The 23,575-nt window shown below is 39.4% G+C and overlaps 1 protein-coding gene across 4 annotated transcripts in view; it reads right to left on the bottom strand.

Annotated features, from left to right (window-relative positions):
* Positions 1–333: 333 nt before the first annotated feature.
* Positions 334–23,575, bottom strand: part of MAK (male germ cell associated kinase) — a 53,494-nt gene continuing 30,252 nt past the window's right edge. For 2 of the 4 annotated variants that reach the window (XM_033113252.1, XM_033113253.1), the window contains exons 9-15: positions 22,173–22,484; positions 17,855–18,024; positions 14,751–14,899; positions 10,107–10,238; positions 8,334–8,405; positions 5,466–5,585; positions 334–1,741 (exon numbers count right to left, since the gene is read on the bottom strand). In XM_033113252.1, the coding sequence (XP_032969143.1) occupies positions 1,587–1,741; positions 5,466–5,585; positions 8,334–8,405; positions 10,107–10,238; positions 14,751–14,899; positions 17,855–18,024; positions 22,173–22,484 (1,110 nt within the window). In that variant the 3' untranslated portion in view covers positions 334–1,586. The remainder of the gene's footprint in view (positions 1,742–5,465; positions 5,586–8,333; positions 8,406–10,106; positions 10,239–14,750; positions 14,900–17,854; positions 18,025–22,172; positions 22,485–23,575) is intronic. The other 2 variants (XM_033113254.1, XM_033113256.1) reach the window with 2 other exon arrangements.

Genomic DNA, 23,575 nt, shown 5'->3' with positions numbered 1-23,575 from the left:
TTGACCAGTGATATATTTTCTGTGAACTGTTTATATCTTTTGTCCACATTTTTGGTTTTTGTTTTTCTAATTGGTCTGTGATTATATGGCAATTACTTTTGCACCAACCTAATATATCGAATTCTGTACTTCCCAGTCAGTTTTTCTATAAATCTAAAACTGCTAAAAAAAAAAAAAAGCTAACTAAAACAACAACTAGGCCTCTCAGAGTATAAAGTTTAAAAATGTAAAGAAAACACAGTGGGTAAACATATTATTTTTAATATTTAGAATTTAAAAGTCCCAGCAACATAAATGCATTTTTTAGCTTTGAGACGGTAATTAAAACTGTACAAACATATATAACCATTACCCCCAACATAAATTACTCTTTAGATTTTAACATTTTTCACAAGGTGAGCTGAATCTTCTATACAAAAACACCATATTATTATTATAATGTGCCTTTGAATAATGTTTACAAGATGACACCAATTACATTAGAATTTGTTACAGTCATAAAATACAATATCAGTTGATGACATTACTCTTTAAAAAAAGAATGTGCGGTACTAATGCCCAGTCCATAAAATGGCAGGTTTATATAGTCGTAAGTTCAAAATGTCTATTTTAAATACCAATTTAGAAATAAAACTAAGACAAAAAATGTACTAAGTGATCACTGTTACAGCAGCTGAGTGGATTTGCTCTTCAGAGCACGTGTGCAGGTCAGAGCTGGGTGAGTGGTCTGCAGCGGCAAGAGTGCTCTGGGGAGCTGGCTGACACACCCACCCTTATGTCTGGTAGGAACACGGAAACAAATGGATTTTGAAAGTCTGATGGACACACATTACAGTTTCAAGAACGTTGTTGATGTGAAGACTGAGAGAACCATGAATTGGTTCATTGGGAGTCATCACGCCTTTGGGTTTGACAGTTACTATGAATTCACAGCAGTTGTACTGGTTCAAATAAACACCAGACTCTTCCCACTAAAATCAGGTGGTGTAATTTTGAAATCTCTGTTAATGATAAATTTCTAAGACATCCCGCTAAAGACTGGCATTACTATTGCTTCTGTAATTTCAAAGTAGAAAAATAATAAATTACCATTTTTCTGCCACTGCCAAATGGTAGAGTAGAGCCGTGGCCACATAAGAACTATAACTGACAGCCCACAAACATCTGTGGTCTACCTAATCGCTATAAAAAACCAAAACAGAACAAACCTCTGAGGCCCAATGAGGAAATATCAAGTAGTTTAGGTAAATATACAGCAAATGAAAACTAAAACACTCTATAAACACTTTCTGGAGGCATTTTTTTAAAAAAGCTTCTTATTCTACTTAGTAGCTATTAATTTGTATATTAAATACTGGATACTTTGGCAAATAGTTTATTCAATACTTTGTAAAGTCCTACCCATCTACCAGCACTGTAGGCAACGATGCTAAGAACATGAATTTCTAGGAAAGAAAATAGGAGGTGATTTCGCTCTTCAAAGTGCCCACTATTGCATAGTTTTTCCAGAACTCAGTAGAAGCGGACGTCTGTAGACACTTCCCAGGTCGGGATTCTGGAGCAGTGCTACGGGGCTTCCCGGACTCCTACCGGTGGCCTCCATACTTGGCCACCCAGTCTATCCTCCCGTGCACAGAGGGAACTGGCTGTGCACGGGGCACAATCTTTAGATTCTTGGCTGTAGGCGTGTAAGTAGGTCCAGAAACCTGCCCCCGACCAATTTTTGTGTTCCAGGTATATTCTGAAAGAAACCAGAGTCAGAAATTGAATTTTATTCATTTGATAATTAAATTCAAAATAAAGCAATTCATCCTCTCATGGGGAAATTTTGAATTTATCTTTAAAAGGTTAATTCAGTAGTTTCAAGGTGTTGTTTTTTTTTTAATATTAAAACTAAAAGTTCTAGTGTAGTATTTTGTTGACACCAATTAGAATTTTCAGTAGCTTCAGAGCCGTTATTTCTGGTTTACAGTTCTCCCACTGCTGTTCTTTCTTATTTGGGTTCACTGAACTCCCATAACATTTAGATAGGCACCACCCAACTAGGATGACCAAGTTCAGGTTCAACAGGCAATACCCACAGTGTTAGTGACTTTATAAAATTACACTGTGGTTACATCTAAATAACAGTCAAACACAGTATAACTACAGAAAACGTAGTGAAAATTGTGAATCCTGTAAACCTCTGCCTTCATGGAGCTACATAATAGATTTCTTTTTAAACATTAAAATGTGGTTTTCAGAGTCAAGAAATTTTTTATTGGGAAAAGGATGGATGATAACAGAATCCCTCTAAAAGGTGAGCCATCCCTAGAATGCCAAACCTTTCATCACGAGGTTTGTTTTATTCATACATTTGGCTGATTAAAATTTTGTGAAAATTTTCATTGTTCTATCTGAATATGTTAAAGTTGCTTGAATATCTCAAGTGACAAAGTAGTAAATCATTTTACGGAGAACTTTAACATCTTCAGTCCCTCCTCTCTTCATACCGAGAAATAGGGATCTGTCTGAGGAGGCATGTTTGATCTTTACCTTTGGGATAAATGTCTTTTCAAGCTGTCATTCTTGGTTTCAACTCTGACTCAATTTTGAAATGAGTGTGACCATCTTGTATACCTAACATAAGCCACTTGTGTGGTTTCCCTGGTTTTGCTTTATACTTTTCACTGTAAAATTGGGAGTGGAAGAGGAAATTATGGGTCCTGATGTGCTGCTAACCTCAGCGTAAAGGGACCAGAGCTTTAAGTGAGGAACCACCCTGGTGACAGTCACAATGTCTGCTGTGTAGTTTGGTTGGGACAGGAACGCCAAGAGCTGTCCCCGTGGTGGTTTGACAGGTCATTTCGTCCCCCCCATACTGGTTTTAAATTCTCAAAGGTGAAGCCAGTGAAAAGCTACCTAAGAAAGGCAGGGACAGAGTAACCAGAAGGGCCAGGTAAGTGCATTGTGTTTTCCAGGAACCATCCTTTAGTTCAGACCCACTGGACACAGACAGGCATCCGTCTGTTCCATTAGTGAGCTCACACATGAGGTGCGCAGGTCAAAATGGTACCACGGGCAGAAGAGAGAGCCCTGTGAGGGGATGAGCATGGAGGAGGAGAAAGAGGCAATAAGCCCGGCGGATTCAGAGAGGGGAACGAGAACACGTTCTTCAGCTACCCCTGGCTGGGAAGCGAGGGGCTTGAGGAGAAAAAAACAGAAGCTTTATCCCAGGTCGTGACATAAGTCTGAGTTGGGTTCTCAATGCATTTGAATGAAACTGTCCAGACCAAGATTTGTAAAACCTTCAAATAAGGAATCATTTTGCCAAGAAGGCTGTAATGTTGACATTTAGGATTCCTTTCTGAGAAATAATAGTTTCAGGACTCAAGCACCCTTGGTCAAGACCTTAGTCGCTGACAGAGGAGCCCAGATCTCATGGCAGGAAGAGCGTTTGTGCCTTAGCTGTACCGAGCCCTAGCCCTGCACCTTGTCACTCCTTGCAGCGGGCAGGCAGCCCCGTAATACTGGCTGTGTATTCACTGTAAAAACTGCATGTGTCCTATCAAGGGCTTTTAACTTCCCGTAGAAAATGTTTTCTAAAGGAAAAGGTATTTGCCTCTAGTTGAAAATGTAATCAGTGCCACTGCTGTATAACTTTTACAAGATTAAAACAAAACTCTCTGTAAAATGGAGATCATAATAGTAGAGACATTGGGAGGACTAAATAAGTTAATGTCCGTGGAGCTCTTAGAACAGGGCCCCCAAAGGGCGGCTGTGTATGAAAGAAGGCCTTTCTCGGAGCCCTTGTTACGGTCCAAGCAGGATGAGGGGGTACTAGACAATTTGGGATGAGAGGTTACATGGAGCGGGGAGAAGACATGAGTCTGACTTTGCTTCTCAAAATTTGAGGGTGAGGAAGAAAAACAGCAGAGAGAGAGACAATGAGAGCAGGGGAAATAGTTGAGTAAATATGGTAATGACCTGGTTTTATTTTCCTGCGGGAAACTCACACAAGTGGGAGGACTGGAGGACACATCTCTTACAGAACAGTGTTTTCCTAAGGATTTGCATCGACCATTTGAGAATGATTAATATTTACTTCTTTTTTTACCTTTCCTCCTATCACAATCTGTAGGGAAATCTGATAAGCAGAGTAAATGAGATGAAAAGTTATGAGAAAGCATTTACTTTAAAAATGAAAACAGGAATATGCATGCTAATCTGAAGGTTAATTACTATAAAAAGGTCTTCAATATCTTATAAAAATATGTTTTAAAATACCCACTTTCACCTTGTCAGAGCAGGTACTCAGATAAACAAATAATTTAAAACATTATGGTTTTCTGCTTTTATATTAAATACTGCTACTAAGCCATGGCTAACAACGCATTGTAAAGCTGGCTTAAAATATTTGAGGCTTTATAAAAATGATTGCTGTATATAAAATGTTTATATATTTTGTTTCAGCAAAGAGATAATGAAGCAATTTTTTCCCCCCACAGATAAGGTAACTGAGTACTGCTTAAGCAGCTCTACTGTGGTAAGAAATAGAGAATTACAGAAGTCCGGTGCTTTTTACAATTTTAGCTCCACTAATGTGAACTTTAAAGATTTGCAACCCTAATTAGGAGTTTTAATATAAGTTCCTGGTTAGGATAGGCTTTTGGAGTCAACTTTTAAATTAAACTACAACTAGCTACCTTATCAAACTTCTGATTATCTACGTTAATGTTTATTTTAGGTGCTTTGATAAGATTACAGTAATTTAGAGAACATTCATAGTCACATTTGGTCAGCTCAAGAACAGAATCACCACTCTCAATTTCAAGAGCTTATCCCTGAATGTGGCTGTCACATGCCACGCCAGTGCATAACATTGGAGGGTGGAGGGTAAACCCTTTCCCCACCTAACACCAGCAAAGCCAAGCCAGTGAAAGTTCTGCCCCAGTTCAGTTCTATACTCTAAAACGGAGCCAAAGCCAAACTGCCTGCTAATGGATACAGAACAGTCTCAGCATTTATTAAGCTTTCACTCTGTGCCACATACTGGGTGGGAAGCTCTGAAAAATGCATCTTCTCACATCTTGTGATACAGCACATACTCACTCTTTGGGATTAGACAAACTGAGTTTCAGCCCCGGCTCCACCATTTACTAGCTGTGTGACCTCAGGTAAATTACTTCGTGTCAGTTCCCTCATCTGTAAAAGAGATCTACCTCCTCGGGTCGCTGTGAGGGTCAGCTGGCACAATCCGTGTAGCTGGCAGAGAGTAAACACTTAATTAGAGGTAGCTCTTCTTATAATTACTGGACTCTCAAACCACAGCTTTGGAAGAAAACCAGGACATTTTGCCAAAACAATTAGAACTATTGTTAACAAGGTGAGACTAATTTAAAAGTCTTCACTCGGGAAAAGTGACTGTGGAAACTGAAAAGTTCTTTTCTGATCAGAATTCTCAAAAACTTTAAAGTTGTTCTTACCTGAAGCTGTTGGACCGAGAGGTGCTAAGTGTATCCTCTGGCCAGCTGACCCCACTTCTTTTTTGAGAAAGGAAGGAATATATCCTGACGGATTGTAAGTAGCATAACTTCCAAGATTTCCTAGAGACGTATGATAAAGTCTCATTGTCAGAAGATGAATGTTTTAAAGCACCAGAGAGTAAAATAATTTTGAATACTACCCCTGCTGATTCTAAAGTCTATTTTTTTTAGCATCTACTATAGTTCAGGAGCAGCACTATGGTTTTATAGCTATTCCTCTTCAGTCCATATAACAGCCCTCTTAGATGCATGTTATTCCCCACACCTGTGGCTCTTAGGACTTGCCTAAGTTCTCAGTGACTGAGCTAGAACTGGAACCCAAGGCCTAGTTCACCCTGAATATACCAGATGTTTATGACTCCAATTCTTAACACGAGAGTGTATTTCCTGCCAGGAAGCCCCACCCCTGCAGTGCTCTCTACTCGTCTTCATTTTGTAAATCACTGTACCAAGTGCACCTGTTCTCACGGGGTTGTTGTAGGGACTGAATGAGATACATGCAAAGCGCTTGGCGTAGCATCTGGTGCTCAGCAAATGTCAGCTGTCATCATCATCCTCATCACTGTCAGTGGACGGTCAGTTTAGGGGCAACGCAGGGATGGGCTGAAGGGGGGATCTAAAGGCAGGAGCCCAGTCAGGAGGTCACTGCGAGAGGGGTTTGAACTAGACAGTCACAGAAGACACGGAGCAGAAGGGCACAGGGTGGGTACACGGAGAGGGAAGGGTAAGCAAAGAGGAATATAAATCCCTAAGTTTGAAGCTGAGGCGACTGAGGACAGCAGCAGAGGAGGTTTGGGGGAAGATACGGTGCCTGTGGGATACTCAGGTCACAGAGGTGGAGCAGGCCTGGAGATTTGGGATTATCCGGCTGTGGCGGTTACAGGGAGTGGAGGAGTCATCTCAGAGGGATTGCAAGATGCGCAAAGACCCAGAAGAGAGACCCAGGGAATGCTAGCATTAGGGAACAAGAAAGGATCCAGTGGGGGGGAGAGAATAGAAAGGTAGATGACAGGAAGAGCAGGGTCTGAAAATTCAAGATAAAACGTGAAGAAAGAAGGAAGAGCAAACGAGGCAGGGAGGCCTGGTGGGGTTAGCATTGCCCATTGGATCCGGCCACTAGGATAATGGATAATGTCAGGAGCTGTTTCAGCGGCCTGAGGATAAGCTATAGTGCGTAAGGAGCAGCCTGGACATAGGAGGAAAAGTGAATAGAACTGCTCTTTCAAGGAGCCTAGCTATGCCAGGAAGGAGATAGAAGGTGAAACAGTTCTCTGATCACCTGGGTGGCCTCAAAGAACTGTTCACTTGGTAGCTGCAATTAGGGTTTCCAGGCGGGAGTTCCCACCCGTTCTCAGGAATTTGTTTCGCTTTCCCGTTCCCGAATCCCAAGAAAAGTTGGTCGGGAAATCAGGAAAATTGGCTCCTTGAACCCAGTAATACCCACATGGGACATAAACGTACTACTCACAATTTATCTCTTAGACATTTTTCCTACGTAGAGCTAGGGTGCTCAGGAATATATTTTCGCTTTTCCGTTCATGAATCCCAAGAAAAGCTGCTTGGGAAATTGGGAAAATCGGCTCCTTGAACCCAGGTGGTTGGTAGTATCAGCCATCACTTTGTGGAAACGATTCATCATGGAGAACAGAAAACAGTTCTATCTCGGGATTCGGGAACGGGAAAGCAAAAAAAATTCCTGAGAATGGGAGGGAATTCCTGCCTGGAAACCCTACCTACAATTGAAGCATTTTTTACACGGTGTTATTTGTTCACAAGTTGTGATTCCTGATCACGGTGCTATGCAGAGTAGGCTCTTAATAAGTGTTTGCTCTTGAACCCACAAGGTCAAACAGCAATAGTATTTATCAGACCCTAAAGGGTTAAACACGTTACCAGTTGATACAGTTTTTAACACTACTGAGTTTTGCATAAGCACAGCTACCTAATTTGACCACTTACCTCCAGTACTCACTGTAAATCACTAATCAGCCCTTTACTTCACACAACTTCAGAACATCTCTTGCTCTTGACCTCATCATCAGAGCAAACACTTATTAAATGCTTACTGTGTGATAGAAATCCTAGGTATGGTTATGTAGTAACACCCAGGTAAATATTATTTCCTCCATTTACAGATGGGGAAACTGACTCAGGGAGACGAAGTAACTCGTCCCAAACCACAAGGCTAGTGAGTGACAGAATGGGGTTATGTCGGACTCCAAAAGCCATGCACTGAACAGTTCTGTGAGGTTTCTTCCTATTGGAAGAAGAAGTTGCTAAGGAAAAATGCACAGAAAATGAAGTTTTATTAAATTATTTTGCCTTATCATTTGAAGTACCTCGTGAGCTGTAAATTTTAGGTTGGAGCCAATAGTCAGTCAGCACTGTTTAAATCAGCAACACCCACCTTCTAGGTAATCTATTAACCTGGTCAACTTTTCCTTTAAAATGCCTGTTAACACTTAAGAATTAAGTTTCAGAACTAAAAAAAAATTTCAGGAATACTGATTATAAAATTAGAAAATATCCTTTTGAGAAGATTTACATGATGTGTATAAATTGTCATAATGAAAGAAGATGAGCATAGTGCTTTTCGAGAGCAAATTTGTCTTAGAATCCCAACTACTGAAGAAAGATGTTCTTGATGTCGTGGAATGCGTCTCTTTCTCCTAGACCTGATCTGACTCCTAAAAGCAGGTCACCTTGGACTTCATAGTGGCCTTTTATGACAAAGGTAAATGATGAGAGGAAAATTTAACAAAAGATTCAGAGAACAAGTTGTACTCATCTATAATGCCCAGAAATTACCTTGTGGGTCCTCTAATTTTTCAGGGAAACTTTCATTGCATGATAGTTTTTCAATTGGTTTAATTATGCTTTCTTCTCAAGAGAAGGCAGATGGGAAGAAAGAAAGAATAATAAGGAGAATGATTTAAGAAACACAGAGAAAAAATGGGTTAGATACATAATGAAAAGACCCAGAAAGAACCCTTAATATAAAAAAAAATCTTCTCATCTTGTCACAGCTTTCATTTCATGCCAATCTTTTATTCCCGAGACTCAAAGTTGTAGTGCTGTCATTTAAAATGATTTGTATTTAACCGCTTGGTTCAGTGAATATTATTTTAAAATAACTGAGAAAAAATAAATTACAGTGCTGTAGTGTTTGACATCTCAGAATTATTAAATGGATAGTTGAGTCTTCGAAGTGTCTGGAAAACTTGTAAAATGCCCAAAGTGTGTTGATGTCACATCAGAATACCCCAGTAGACTACTCAATAACTACACAGTAATCCTCAAACTTTTTTGATCCAAAACTACCTACATTTTTTTTTTTTTAAAAAAGAACTCTTCTTTACATACTTTAAGCTGTGGGTGATATCTAAAATTTTTTATCATAAGTTTCAAAGTTCCAAAGATGTAATTTTTGGCATATTATAATTACAGACATTTAAAAATAAAACTATTAACTCTCTTCTTTAAATATAACCAATGGCATTTAAATACCATAATGATTTTATGCCCATCAATATTGACTTAAGAAATACATAACAGGTTTTATTTTTAACAGATGGAAAGTTTACAATAATCCTTTTTCTCTCTCAAATTTTACTTTCATTCATAAGTTAACTCCCAAATTTTATCCAAATAATAATTTTAGGCTTAAAAGTCTTTAAATTGATCAACACACTCAAAATGTACATAAACTGAAACCTTTAAAAAATTTTCTTGAAACCATAAGCATATTAAAATACTCTTTTCTGAATTCAGTTAGTTATAATTATAATGATTCATTGTATATAATTAATAAAAAAAGATGACTATTTAAATTTTGGTTACTAAACATGAAAAGTAATTTTGGGGGGAAATTAATCTATTAACAAGAAAGACGGGACCTTTTTCAAGTAGTTCTTGCATCCACAAATGAGTATTACTTATTGCTAAAATTAGACAGGTTCAACATCAATTCTATTCTCCGCCCCCCTCGCCCCATTTTTGGAGATGGAAGCACAGAGAAACCTTGTTAATATAAACAAATAGTTGGGAATGAAAGCTGTTTTGTTACAGCTTTGTCACTAAAGTCTGAACTCATCATATAGTAATCTCATAAAAAGTGATTTTTAATTATCAGCTAATAACTCAATTAGGTTGTGCTTCAATTTTTAGAACGTTAAGAACTGGAACCACTTGACTTAAAAAGGATTTGTTCCCCAATCACTTTCTTAACACTAACACCAACATAAACTATCCCTCTCAGGGGCACCCCAGATATTTTTATTTGCACTTTGGGGAAATAGGAAACACGTCATAGTGAACAGTGAAAAGTCACTTCTTTTGTAAAGTAGGGGAATAGAGACAGTTGCTCAGGCAGATACGTGTTAGGAAAGAATCCATATGGAAGCTGAGATGGATCTGGCAAATGACTCCCTTAAAACTATCTGTTTTCCATACCAGTTGGAAAACCTTTATTGTACCTCTACGGGTATCTGTTGGAAGAAAGCAGCTGCAATATATTTAAAAGTACAAGTCTGCAGAAGGAAAACAATGTAAATTTATACTTCAAATGTATTCTTGCTTTACCTGCGTTACTCCTTTTGAAAGCAAGCTCTGCCCCAATGGGTCTCAAAGACTTAGGAAATAACTGATTTCTCCAAGTATATGGGTTTATATCCTTCCCACTGGCTATCAAGGACACAGTCTTAGGATTTACACCTTAGAAGAACAAAACAAAGGTTAGAGTGTGACCATAAACTTGACAGAAAAAACACGCATTCAGTCAAAGGTTAGAAATAGGGGGAGGAGAATGGAAATAAATTAGGTTACAGTGTAACAAATATTTGCTTTTGGATGAAGCCTACATGATCCTAAGCCCTAAGCCCAAGAACCTGGAATCCTCAGTGTATTTTATAAACATAAGATATTTTCTAAAGCCCAAGTAATAATTAAATATTGGACATTTCTTGCAAAATGCCTGGTCAAAACAGAGGTGGTACAAAAGTTTTCTTCAGAAAGCTTATTTCCAGGTCATTCTGAGTGTCTTCTGGCCAGACCTTGAGGCCCTCTTTGTGTAGCGGGAAAACAGACGTGTGACCAAGAACTCAGGGAACCTGAGAAGTTTGGAAGTGTACAAGATCTATCTGGGAAGCTTATTTGTATATTAGACGTAGTAAAATCTAAACAGTTACGTTATTTATGATTTTCTGAAATCTGTGAAATGTGGAGTCAACCTTGGCCTTGGGTACTAGTGGTCGAAGGGTGTTGTTTTAATCCATTTTTAAGAGATTTGAAAATTTCCTGACTTGCTTTCTTTTTACTGACAATTAACTTGGATTGAACTTATGAGACACTAGAGACATAACACAGTCTAAGCCTCTGGATCATACATGTAGTGTTTTCTGTAGCTACTATAGGAAAAATCCTCACTGTGAACTACCATCAACGTAGGAAGTTAGCATCTGCTTTCAGGCAGTATGAGCTTTGGCTTTTCACAGAGGGAACGCCTTAGCAAGGTTTCACATGTATGAGACATATAACAATATCCTTGTTTTGATGCCAGAAACAAGCCTGGTGGTTCTGTACCGAGCCTCAAGGTTACCTGTCATTAATTCCCTAAGGAAACACTCCATCAGGTAAATAATTTCCCTTTCTTACAGGATATAGCTCCTTATGGATTTTGCTTCCTAATATAACACCTACAAATAGCACTATAATAGGTTATTACCTGACAATAAATGCACTAGATAGGAATTATGCATATTAAAAACATCTTTATCATAATAAAAAAATACCCAAAAAGGAAGTGTGAGGTAGGGGAAAAAATTAAAGATCTCTTTAAGTGGACGGTTTTCATTAATACAATTCACCAAAGAATGGACCCTGAATATTTAAATTGTTTTATTAATCCAGTTAGCCTTGGGATATCCCTAGTTTTTTTTTTTTTTAAGTAAATATATATACTATCGAATATAATTGCTTTAATTTTGTTTTTTTAAAGACTCCATTTTTTTTTCTTTTTGGAAACAGACACAATCTAGAATTTTAAATAATTTATGTATTAATTTATAAGCTTTTATTGGGCACCTATATACCAAACACTGTTAGAGAGAAGTAGAAATTAACATACTATCATCCCTCACCTCAAAGGTGATTAAAAAGTCAGGTAGCAAATATTTACTGAGCACCTACCACATGTCAGGCAGTGTGTGTGGCACTAGAGAAAAAGTGGTGAGCAAAATAGACACTTTTGGTTTTCTACGCTTTTGGTTCTTAAAATCTACTTTAATGAGAAAGGAGACATTCATAGTTAAAAATAAATTAGGTAAATAATTAGTAGTGTACAACAAATAACAGAAGCAACTAAGCCAGATTTTCTTCAGAAAAAGTAATTTTAAGCTAAAATGTGAATCATGATTAGAACTCGGTAGGGGGTGGGGAGTGTGTTCCCAGGGGAGCAACAGTGCAGCCAGGGTGCCAACCTGAGATGGGAAAGAACTCAGACACTCAACATGGATGGAGCAAACACGGGAGTGGCACAAAATGAGGCTGTGGAGGGGAGCAGGGGTCAGAGCACGTAGGAATTTGTGTGTCTTGTTAAGAAATTTTAATGCAGTAGGAGTGGCAAGTATAGAAATGATACAGGACAATGAACACACTGGGTGGAGAAGAGGAGGTTAAGTGATAAATGGGACTCAAGCAAATCCACAGACCAGGATTTCAAAGTGCTACAGAGTGAGCTACTCTTCCTGCCGGCTTGGTGGTATCGATTCAAGCTAGAGTCCTAGTTGTGGGACAGGGAGTGAGACCAGAGGGCACTGCTGGAGGGATGTCAGTGCTTCCACGCATACTCTATGTGCAACTACCTTGTGATAACGAAGTACCTAAGGCTTACAGGGTGAGCTGATGACAGCAGTCGCATTGTAAGTAACAGAAAAACAGAATCTCAGCGTCTTGTCCCAGCACACAGCCGGTCAGCAGCAGGTCAGTAACTAGGACTCTTGGCGTCCTTGTCCCTGAAGGCCAGGGTCACACATCTGCCAATCCTTGTAGTACAATGCCACGCTGCCCTGAAATTATATGGTGCATTTCTAGAGCTCCTGTAATCCTGAAGGTTGATACTTACTAAGACCTTTTATACTTGGTTTTACAGTAAAAAAGAGGGCCCCCGAAGTGATGACTTTTTTTTTTAATCCCTGAAGATACTCAATTACAAAAATAACGTTGGATCACAAATGTCAGGAATCACTTCTCATTTGGGTTTCTATCCACTACAGTTGCTGGCTCACGATAGGTGCTCAGTAAATATTTGTCTAAGGGACTGAACTCAATTCTATTTCCAAATCTCACCCAGCTCTAGAGAGGCCATCTTTAAGTCAAAAAAAATGCCAATAGGGTCACTGTAAGCCTCCACTTTAGATTTCAAACAATTCTTTCTAATTTTGAATCTATCAGTAATTCTTAAATCTCAGTTACAGACCACGCATTTTGACCCAAAGTAATTTTCAGAATTTTTAAGATCTGTCTGGCTAAAAAGGAAACGATCAGATGGGTCTCAGCTACCCTGAAATATGTTTCTGAAAACCACATTAGGGAGCAAACTATGAAAATAGGGTTCTTTGGATCCCTTTATCCCCTGACAAACATTTGCAGTAGCCTTTCCCACCACCAGAGGGCTCTCTTCTATAGGTATGATAATTACTGAGTTGCTACATTTCAATCAGTGAAATGTACTCAAAAAAAAAAAAACAAAAATAAAAAAACAACAGACAAAAGTGGCCCCTATGAATCTGCATTCTGCTAACTTTCTTATAACCCTGCTTTTGCAGTCAGATCAGAACTCCCTCAGAATTTCAACACCAAAATTTACAAACCTACTGGTATCAAAATAGAGAGAACGCAAGTACCTTTGCTTCTTTCACAAGTATGCGGCATCTCTTACGGTCTGATCTCCAACTCTTACCTTCCTAAGCCTGTCAGTCCCTCATTCATTCCCCTCCTCTTCTGCATGACCAACTCTGGAAACGATCATTCCCATCCATATGCAAATCTGCTCCAAAAGTCCAGAGTCACCACTGTGGAGGTGCCTCCCCATCCCGAACCCCAAACCCCGCTCTGGTACAGCTTCATTTCTCAGCTCCTCTTCATAGCCAAATGCCACCAAAGAGCTGTCTGCATTTTCAGTTGCTAATTTCTTATCTCTCAACACTTTTCAACCCACACCAACCTACATCTCCCTTCCCCATTCCAGACTGAAACTGCTCATCACAGTCACCAGGGACCTCTCCACTGTCAAATGAAATCAGACATTTCTTTTTCTTTTTCTTTTTTTTTTTTGAGAGGAGCAACGATTTTTATTGAAACGAAAGTACAGTTCTCTTGCAAGAGAGAAATTGGAATGCCCCCAGACGTTTCTATCCACTCCTATCCAACTGCTCAGTAGCAAACAACATTTTTGGGTAAACTTTCCCTTCTTGACCTCTGGAAACCACCTTTTTATGGTTTCCCCTCATCTGACCAGCTGCTTCCTTCCCCTTTCCTAGCTCCTCCTCCTCCCCTACACCCTCACAGTCTGTTCTGTTCACAGTCTCTCCACAGGTGATCTCAGATAAGCCAGTGTCTTTCCCACCTCTGCCTGAAACATCTTCTCTCAGCTCTTTACATAACTGCCTCCTTCTCATCATTCTGGTATCAGCTCAAATGTTAGATAACGAGGAGTGCGTTCTCCCCACCCCCCGGCAGCCATACTCTAGTTCACCTCCCCTTTTTCACAATAGCACTTAGCAGTACCTGCTCATGGTTTTCTCTCTCCACTAGTACACAGCTCCTAGAGAGCCCCTAGCATGCTCCACCCAGCAGTGGAAATGAGCCCTCAAAAACATAGATCAGATCATTTAGGAAACAGCATAAAATTCTACATTTTTTTATAAAAAGTTGTGTGGTGGTAGAGACTTGTTTCAATAGCATTTAGCATTTCCTAAAGGCATAGCTTTGGAGATGGAGGATGGTATTTTTTGAAGCATAGCTTCATCTTGATATTTGGCTGCTCGGCATTTCTTGAGCAGACGTCACAGAGGCAGGAGGCCCAGAAAAGTCCTTGGTGACAAGTACAGCAAAGAGCACTGTGATTATACATTTTATTTCACGGGTGCCTTTTCTGCAATTCCAAAATACATGAGCTTGACTTATCTGTACTCTAGTTAGCAGTAACATTTTATTTTCTCTACTTACCTGGAAGGTATCTTGATTGTTTCAAGTAGTACTGTTTAGCTGTTGAAGTGGTTGACAATTCGGAATCAGATTTTAGGGAGATAGCAGCAGGTAATCTCTTGTTTTCCCCTGCTGAGTGGTTGGTGCTTGACGGTACTGATTCTGGAAGCCTTGAAAGTCAACATAAGGTAGCATTCAGTGTGAAAAACGAGAAGATGACAGCTACTGGTGGGTGTTCTCACCCAGCCTCTGCACATCTTTACAATCCGGTCACCGTGACCTCACTTACGTGGTTTCCATCAGAGTCCTTTTGCTGACAGAAACACTAAATGACAACGTTTCCCCCAATGAACGTTACACAGCGCACAGAATCATTTCTAATACTAGACATTATGTGACAGAAAGCTTTATAACTGAGCAGCAAATAGATAACGTGTCTCTATCTTTCCTACAACTGCTGCAGTTGCGGATTTATAATGTGGGAAGACGGTATGTAGAAAGGGGAGACCATCAAAGCCATCGTCACTGTCTACTACGTAATGTATAACCAGGAAGGTTGTTAGGACCCCCGTGGAGGCTGACACTGACTCGGTTGGCCCTTTGTACTGCTGGCTACCCCAGCTCTAGACACAGGTAGGTCCCCTTCATTAGAAAGAGCCCCACCCATTTCTGGCTTCTTTCTCTTCCATTTAGCCCACTGATTACACCATCTGATGAAATTCTACCCATTTTCAAAACTGCTTACTCTGAAAAAGACTTTCCTCTCCTCCTCAAAGTAGCCTGCCCATAAACACGAGTCTTTCAGCTCCCGACAGCTCCTTCATTAGTGGTACTTAATACACACTCTATCTCGTGTCATAGTTATCGAAGGTCTGATTTCTGCTGCTAAACACTGATGGCTAGAAGACAGACTATACCATGTTCGTATCTTCGCTTAATACCAACTAGGTATTTAGTAAATGTCTATCGGGTATAAATACAAGTATAAATATAAATGTCTTGCTTTTCACTTACAAAAAGACAACCACTAAGTAAAGGTTTTACACTTCAGTACTTGGTACTTTGTGTTCTTTATGGGAAGACCAGGCTGCCTACGAAACTGATCGGAGGACAGCGGAGTCTATTCTGTTCACCAAGTATTGGAGCTCCTGTTGCTTAAGCGGTAGGGTAGTGCAGGGGAGAGAGGCGTCTGGATTGGAAGTGAGCCTCGTCTGACCTCGGGCAACCTGTTTATTTAACCGACCTGAGTCTCAGTGTCCTATTCTGTGGAGATTTTTACTGGAGTATGAAAATGATAAATAAGATTTAGACAGGTTCTTAAGTGGTAGTGTATTAATCATTATTATTATATGTTTAGAGTGTATAAGGCCATTTAAAGTTAACAAAATGTAAAAATGGAAGAGATACCTACATTAAAAATTCATTGTCATATAGTTTTTCTTTTTTTAAAGAATTTCAAGAGAAAAGGAATACTTGATGTTGAGGAAATTTACCAGTTGTTCCCTTGCCAGAGTCAAGTATAGAGACTGCAAACTTGATCTTAACTATAGGTTTTGATTCAAACCTCTTCCACCCCTAAAAATATATGATGAAGTTCAGCTGGAATTAGAATGAAATTGTTTTAAAAAATGGGTTTCAAGTCATCTGCATACCGCACCAGTGGTCTTCAGACTCTGTTGCTCCCAGACACAAAGAATTTTTTTTAAACAATTATGTAGTTTGCTGCATACCTTCAAGTTGACATCTATAATTTTTCATAATAATTTTATTTATTGTTTCTTGTTAATAACAGAGAAAACAGTAAACATTTTATAAGATGAAATATGAAGATTGGCTATAATTAAGAGTATTTCATGGTATAGCTTGATAAAATAAGTTTTAACTACTTTATTCCATAAAACAGTCAGAATCTTCAAAAAATTCTGTACAATTTATATCCATAGGTTTCGAAACATCAGATGGTTTCACAGTACATTTAAAAGACTAAGCATTACTGGGCTCTGGTGTTTCAGTGGTTCTGAATCTCCATGCTTTCTAACACAGAACAAAATACCCTATTTCTCCCATCCAAGTACTAACCAGGCCCGACCCTGCTTAGCTTCCGAGATCAGACAAGATCGGGTGCGTTCAGGGTAGTATGGCCATAGACTAAAATGTCCTATGTCTAATGCAGGGTTTTCCCCTTAAGAGAAACATGTACAGGACAGGGGACAACAGAAAGCCTTTTAAGTTGAAGGTGGCAGTCTTCTGATCTCTCCCTTTGTTCAGCACCTCATAAGTCATTACACCATCACACCATGCAAGATTTGAAATGCTGAGAGGTGTGACTTTCTGGCAAAGTAGGAGGGGAATTTAGCACATTTATTCTCAAGTTCATGTATTTTAGGGAAGAATACCTATGAAACTTGAGGATCTGGAAATCAATTATCCAAGAATTATCCAAGCATATGTCACCCTTAGAGAGTCTTCATGTACCTTCAGACCTTCAGAGGTATGTATATCCCAAAGTAAAGACTTCTGCACAATACAATGCCAAACAGCTTAGTAGGTAAATTCCCCAAATCATGCCACATCTTTTTGCCCTAATCCCCCTCTGTTCAAAGAGGAAAAAAGAAAATATTTTTCCAAAACGTTCACCAAAATTTAATCCACCTTACTTCAAAGTTGAATAATGATTCAACTTATAGAAAGAAAAAGGACTGCTAGAGATATTGAAATTCTAGAAAAAGTTCAGGGAATGATCAAAAAAGTTTAGAACAGCAAGAAAACAAATAGTTGAATCTGGACACCGTTACCCTTGTAGATTGTGCTGTCCTTTCTGCAGGTGAGTATGTGAATTTCCAATGGGGGAAGCGGTGATCATAGTTCAATAGGACACACTAAAAATTTAACAAGAACCCCTCGCTCCACATACACACAACACTCAGCCATTAAAACTGAGAATTATTACTGTGAGAAATCAAGAATCTTACCTTATCAGACATAGGCACAGAGTTTTAGGTTTTATAGAAGAAAACATTAAGCTACTTATTGTCTTTCAATATCTACATTCATTTATATTTAATGAGTAAAATAAGGTTGATGCATGATAAAAATATACTTTTGGGAGGAATTTGAAATCTTACCGAAATGGAGAATCTCTTCTCTTTTCTTTGAAAATTCCCATGCTTGGCTTCTTGGAATCGGAGGCTCCGAAATCACAGTCCTCAAACTCTTCCCAATGATCTCCAGACTTGAACACTGTCTGACCCCAACGCCGCCTAGCGCCTTTATGCCCCAGCATGCCATTGGGCTTCTGTGGTGGAAAGTCAGTCATCACCATCCTTAATCATTTGCTGAATGCCTTTTATACACAAGCTATTATACGTGATACTAAGAGTCCCCATTCTCAATAAGCCTCCCCTATAGTTAAGGAGATAACATATATATACATTTAAAAGTATTAACAAAAATAAGTAGCACATGCTAAAAATACAATAGGAATTGAGAGGGAGGAGAGATCTCTGTGAACTTGGTTTGGCAGGAGACTTGGATACTTAGGATCAGAACTGACTCTTCATTGATGTGTAATTTGGAAAACTGCCATGTGTGACTGTGTCTCTTTGGGCAAGTGACTTAACTTTTCGAAGCCTTGGTTTCCTCCTCCTAAAATGGAGACATACAGAATTTATCTAACTTAATGTTTTGAATTTAACAGTAAAATACATCAAAAGTCCTTAGGATATAATAAGCACATAATAAGTTACTAAAGGTTAGGTATTGTTGTTGTTGTTGTTGTTGTTTGGAAGAGGAAATGTGTCAAGTATGGCTTTTAATAGGAAAGTGCCAGTGTTTGTTCCAGGAAGAAAGGGTAAACTACGTTTACTGAAGCAGATGGTTTGTTCTGTGAGTAGTAGGAGACAAGGTTGCAAAGACAGACTGATACTACACTATGAAAGGCCTTCAGAGTCTGCTTGAGAAACTGCAGCTAGACTACGGGCAGTGGAGAATACTAGATGTTTCTGAGCTAAAAAAGTGATGTGATAAAGGTAACATTCTACAAGGTCAGGCTCTGCAAATAGGAGGGCTTTGCAAACAGTGGCACGCAGTGACCAGGATAACAGATTCACGGTGGTTGGAATGCTCAGGAAAGAACAAAGTTGCCATTAACAAGGAACAGAAGGTCTGGACTTTGTGTCTATCTGAACAGATGTCAAAGGAGAGCGTGGCAGACACTGCTAGTTGCCCACCCAATAGCCATGTTTCCCTTCTTCCTTACTAATATTTTGTTCAGGGCAGCAATATGCTCATTTAAAATATCTGAAATCTCAGCCTCCCTTGCAGCTATGTAGCCATGTCACATGATCTAGCCAGTGAATTGTAAGTACAAGTCTATTGGAAGGTACTTCCAGGATAGCCATTTTTGGACTCTGCTAGCATGTGACAGTGTCTTTCACTCTTCCCCCTTCTAGAAGGCAGTTGGAACCCCGCAGGGGCAGCAGTCATCTTGTCCACAGGAATGAAAACTGCCCACTAAGGGTGGGAGAACAGGAAGACAGAAGCAGTCCAGTTCCTTGTGCAAGCAGCTCCAACCCTGGCTTGGCCACCAACTTCTTGTTTATGAGAGAAAAACAAACCGCTATTGTTTAAGCCACAGTAGCCAGGTTTCTGTCATAAGTAACTAAATGTAATCCTAACGGACACAGAGAGACATGTAAACTGAAAAATCCAAAAGGCAATTGAAAATTAGGACATGTGGAAGCAAGGTCAGCAAATACAGCTATGTTTGGAGCAAGAAGATGCTTAAAGAGTGGATATGCTATTGTTTGAAGCTGAGAGTGTCATGGTGATGGATGATGACAAAAAGTGTTACTTGTCAACCTCTATTACACTATTGTTTTCTTTGTCAGGGATAATGAGCTCCAAACTAAGGAGAATAAAAAGGTCTAAAGCTCCAGATGAGTAGAGTTAATCAAAGATTACACTTAGCTGAGTTCAAGACTCTTATTTCAGTTGAATTGTATTTCAGGGAGCTGATGCTGTGTGCTGCGAAACAATGTCATATTATCAAGTAATCTTGTATGTCTGAGAAAACAGGAAAGGGGCAAATATAAATAATTTTTATAAAACAAAAGGTGGATTTTTACAAACTCCATATTAATAAGTTTGATACAGGATGAGGAAAAAGATTCTAAAATTAGTTATTAAAGGGAAAGTTCTTGAGCACTGAGTAAAAAAAGTGGTAGAGCAGAGAGGCCACCATTTATCATAAGAAGCAAACAATGAATACACGTAGTCAGCAAAATAGGTCACAGGGTCTTTCATTCTATCAGTGAAATGAAGTAATGAAAGGACAACTAAAGTGGATGTTTAAGACCCCCACCAAATTTATGTTGAAATTTATATGTTCAAGCCCAAATTTAAATCCCCAGCTCCAATGTGATGGTATTTGGAGATGGGGCCTTTGGGAAGTAATTGGGGATTAGACGAGGGTGAGGTCCTCACGATGGGATTAGTGTCTTTATAAGAGGAGACTAGAGAGCTTGTTTTCGCTCTCTGCCTGTAAGGGCAAAGTGAGAAGGAGCTGTCTGCAAACCAGCAAGAGGGCCCTCTCCAGGAAATAAATGGGCTAGTACCATGATCTTCGACTTCCCCGTCTCCAGAACTGTGAGAAAGTAAATGTCTACTGTGTAAGCCACCCAGTCTATGGTATTTTGTTACGGCAGCTCTAGCAGACTAAGACAAGTACATAATTCAATAATCTGACCAAGAGCACTGATTAATGGATCAGGGTCAATCAAGAAGAAGGTTCTAGTGGCCCGCCCAAAGACTCATTGCTATTCTGTTCATCATGGAGGTTCACGGGAGAAGGAAAAATAAATGAGCAGCTAAACAAATCCATAGCTGTCAACAAGTTGGGCAGAATGGTTAAACTGAGAAGACAAAATAAAAGACCAAAAATATTTATTAGAAATTTGAGAGTTAAAAGTAAGGTCTTACAATTTTTTGAATTCTAGAGATCAAATACACAAAGGTATAGAATATGTGATTTAGCAGAATAGGCCTAGGAATTTTAGTTGACAGAATGCTCAATCCCAACGGTGGAACTTATTAGCTATTTAAAAATTTAGGGCTAGGTTATTGGGTACTTGAACTTAGCGAATGCATACAGGGGGCCTAGCATAGTGCATGGCACTTAGTAGCTACTCAATAAATATTACTTCCTTTCTTTCCCTCTCAGTATGAGTCAATATTTGATGTGTGTTCCAAGAAAAGAAATGTAATCTGTGGTGGCACAAGTGAACATATGGTTCTGGAATGTTGGAGGTGATTCATTCTGCTTTACACTCCCTGCCTGCTGTCTGCCTCTGGTTACGGCAGCCTCATGCTAAGTGGGAAGCAGGATGGTGAGGGGACTGAAATGCTCCTTCATGCACGGGAACCGAGGGTTACTCAGTCATTGGTGGATGATGTTATATATGGAGCATGTGAGGGAACTGGGGATGCTTCTCCTAGAGAAAAGGGCAGATACTATATGGGCCATTTTCAAATACCTAAAAGGCAGCCTTCCTAGAAGAGTGATGAACTTTTGTTAAAAGTTACAGAAAACCAGATTTTAGCTCAGTATAAGAAGAACTCTCTAATAGTCAGAATTGCCCCAAAGATGATGTAGATTCCTCAGGACCCTGGAAGTGGCTCAAAAATACTGTAAACAATCACTCATTCATTCATTCATTCAACAGATATTTGTTGAGAATTTACCATGTGCCAGGCCCTGTTCTGAGTTCTAGGTCTGTATTCAAAAACAAAACAAACATCCCTGACCTCATGGAGTTTATACTCTAGTAGGAAGAGCCAGATAATAAACAATACACATAAGAAACAATAATTAATAGTATGTTAGAATGTGATTAGTGCCATTGGCAGGCAGGATTGGGTAAGGAATTACACAGTGTTCTTCAAGATCTCTTTCAGTTCTAAAATGCCCATGTGCTGATGCATTTGGGAGTATACATCCTGAGGAAACAGCTAAAATATAAGGCACCAGACGAGCTCCCTGAACTGCACAAAAGAAGTGGGAAGACGAGGTTTTACACTATGCCTGACACTTTAAAAACCCATTCTGTTCATGTTCATCAATGTTTAAAAACAGTATAAAATTACTATTAAAATCTCTAAGATTTCGGATCAGCTCTCAGATTCTTTTCAATTCTTCCTTTGAGTCCTTTAGCATCTAAGTAACTTAACTGCTAAAGAAAGTCTGTAGCATGCAAATTTTATTACGATCATCCTTACAGTTTTAGAATTTTAAGTTATCGCATGCCAAGCTCTTGCCACAGGAAGCAAAGGCTTTAACATAGAATAATCTTTTATATCTCCTCTAACATTTTTAGGGCTGCCTAGAAACAAAATCCTAATTGAACCAGTCAAGCTGGTGCATCTAATGCTTCACGGGCTACTTACGGTTGGCATGTTTTTGACGATACTTGGAAACAGTGTTTGTGGCTGTTTCTGTTGACTCTGAAGCTTTGGCTCTTGCTGGACACTCATGTCCTGTGGTGGCTGGATGGGCTGCAGTGGCTGGTGGCTGTATTTCGGCGGGGGCTGGCCGGCAGTCTGATTGTTTACGTCTGGCAGAGGCTTAGGCTCTAGGTCAACTAAAGATGGCTTTGATTCTAGTGGTTGCACCTGCTTATTTAAAGACTTTTTCGATTCCAGATGATGTGAGGAAGGGCCTAAGACTTGACCGACTTGAAAATATGAATGTTTTAATGCCTACAAAGCACAGAAACAACAAATGGAAAACAGTTTCACCTAAAATTATTGCACATAAACTATTGTTTGGCACTAGGCTAGGCATATATCACTAGTCTAGGTAAGCTTCAAAGATTTAGAGAGCATCCATCTTCCCCCATGTGGTAGCTTTAAAGAAATAACCTGGGGAAAAAATGACTAGAGAAATAAATTTCTCAAGAGAAATAAAGTACAAGTTGGTAGGAAGCATGTAAAACTCACTTGTAATTTTCACATCCAGGCAAAGCATCTGTTTTATTTATTTTAAGATTTTGTATGAAAACAAAATCTAGCTTATAAGCATTGGTTAAATTTCATGTGATTAATTCAAACTAAAAATGCTAGATATTGATAATGATTTAGAGTTCATCAAAAGGCATTAAGACATGAGTTAAGAAAACCTATATTTTATTTAAAATTATAACATTATGTAAAATTAAAATTCAGCGCTACTCTTAGCTTAAGCATAACAACATCCTTACTAGCAATAAAAAAAATTCTAAGAAAGAAATTGTAAAGGCATATGTGTTAAAGCGTATTTATCAGTATGCTAGCAAAGAGAAGATACTTATGGGGGAAAGGTATAAAAATACTGATAAAAATGGTCACTGTTCTGGGTGTTAACGAGATCAGTCATTCAATTGCTGCCAGTGCATGGGTTTCGGGGTGCTGATGACTGACTGGCTGACATAGTCTAGGGCAGTGATAATCAACTGGGGATGATTTTGCCCTTTGGGAGACATGTGGCAATGTCTGAAGATATTTTTTGTTGTCATACTTGGGGGTGGGAAATGCTCCCGGCACCTCGGCATGCCGCCAGGAATGTTGCTGAACACCCTACAGTGAGCGGCAGCGCCCCCAACAAAGAATTATCTGGGCGAAACCGTCAGTAGTGCCGAGGCTGATGAAACTTCAGAGAATGTCTGAAGGCTTTTGTGCAGCTGAGCGGTGGATACTGACCCTCTCGTCAGTGTCCTGTGCCTGGATAGAGGAGGGAAGGTCCCAGCTCGGCTGAGGTTGTTTGTGTGGGGAAGGGGGCGCTCCTTAAGACAGCCCAGCCCTGTTTTCCTGCG

The sequence above is a fragment of the Rhinolophus ferrumequinum genome, chromosome 9 (genome assembly GCF_004115265.2).
Source record: "Rhinolophus ferrumequinum isolate MPI-CBG mRhiFer1 chromosome 9, mRhiFer1_v1.p, whole genome shotgun sequence".
In the NCBI taxonomy this organism is placed as follows: domain Eukaryota; kingdom Metazoa; phylum Chordata; class Mammalia; order Chiroptera; family Rhinolophidae; genus Rhinolophus; species Rhinolophus ferrumequinum.
This window is presented reverse-complemented; position numbering and strand designations above follow the sequence as displayed.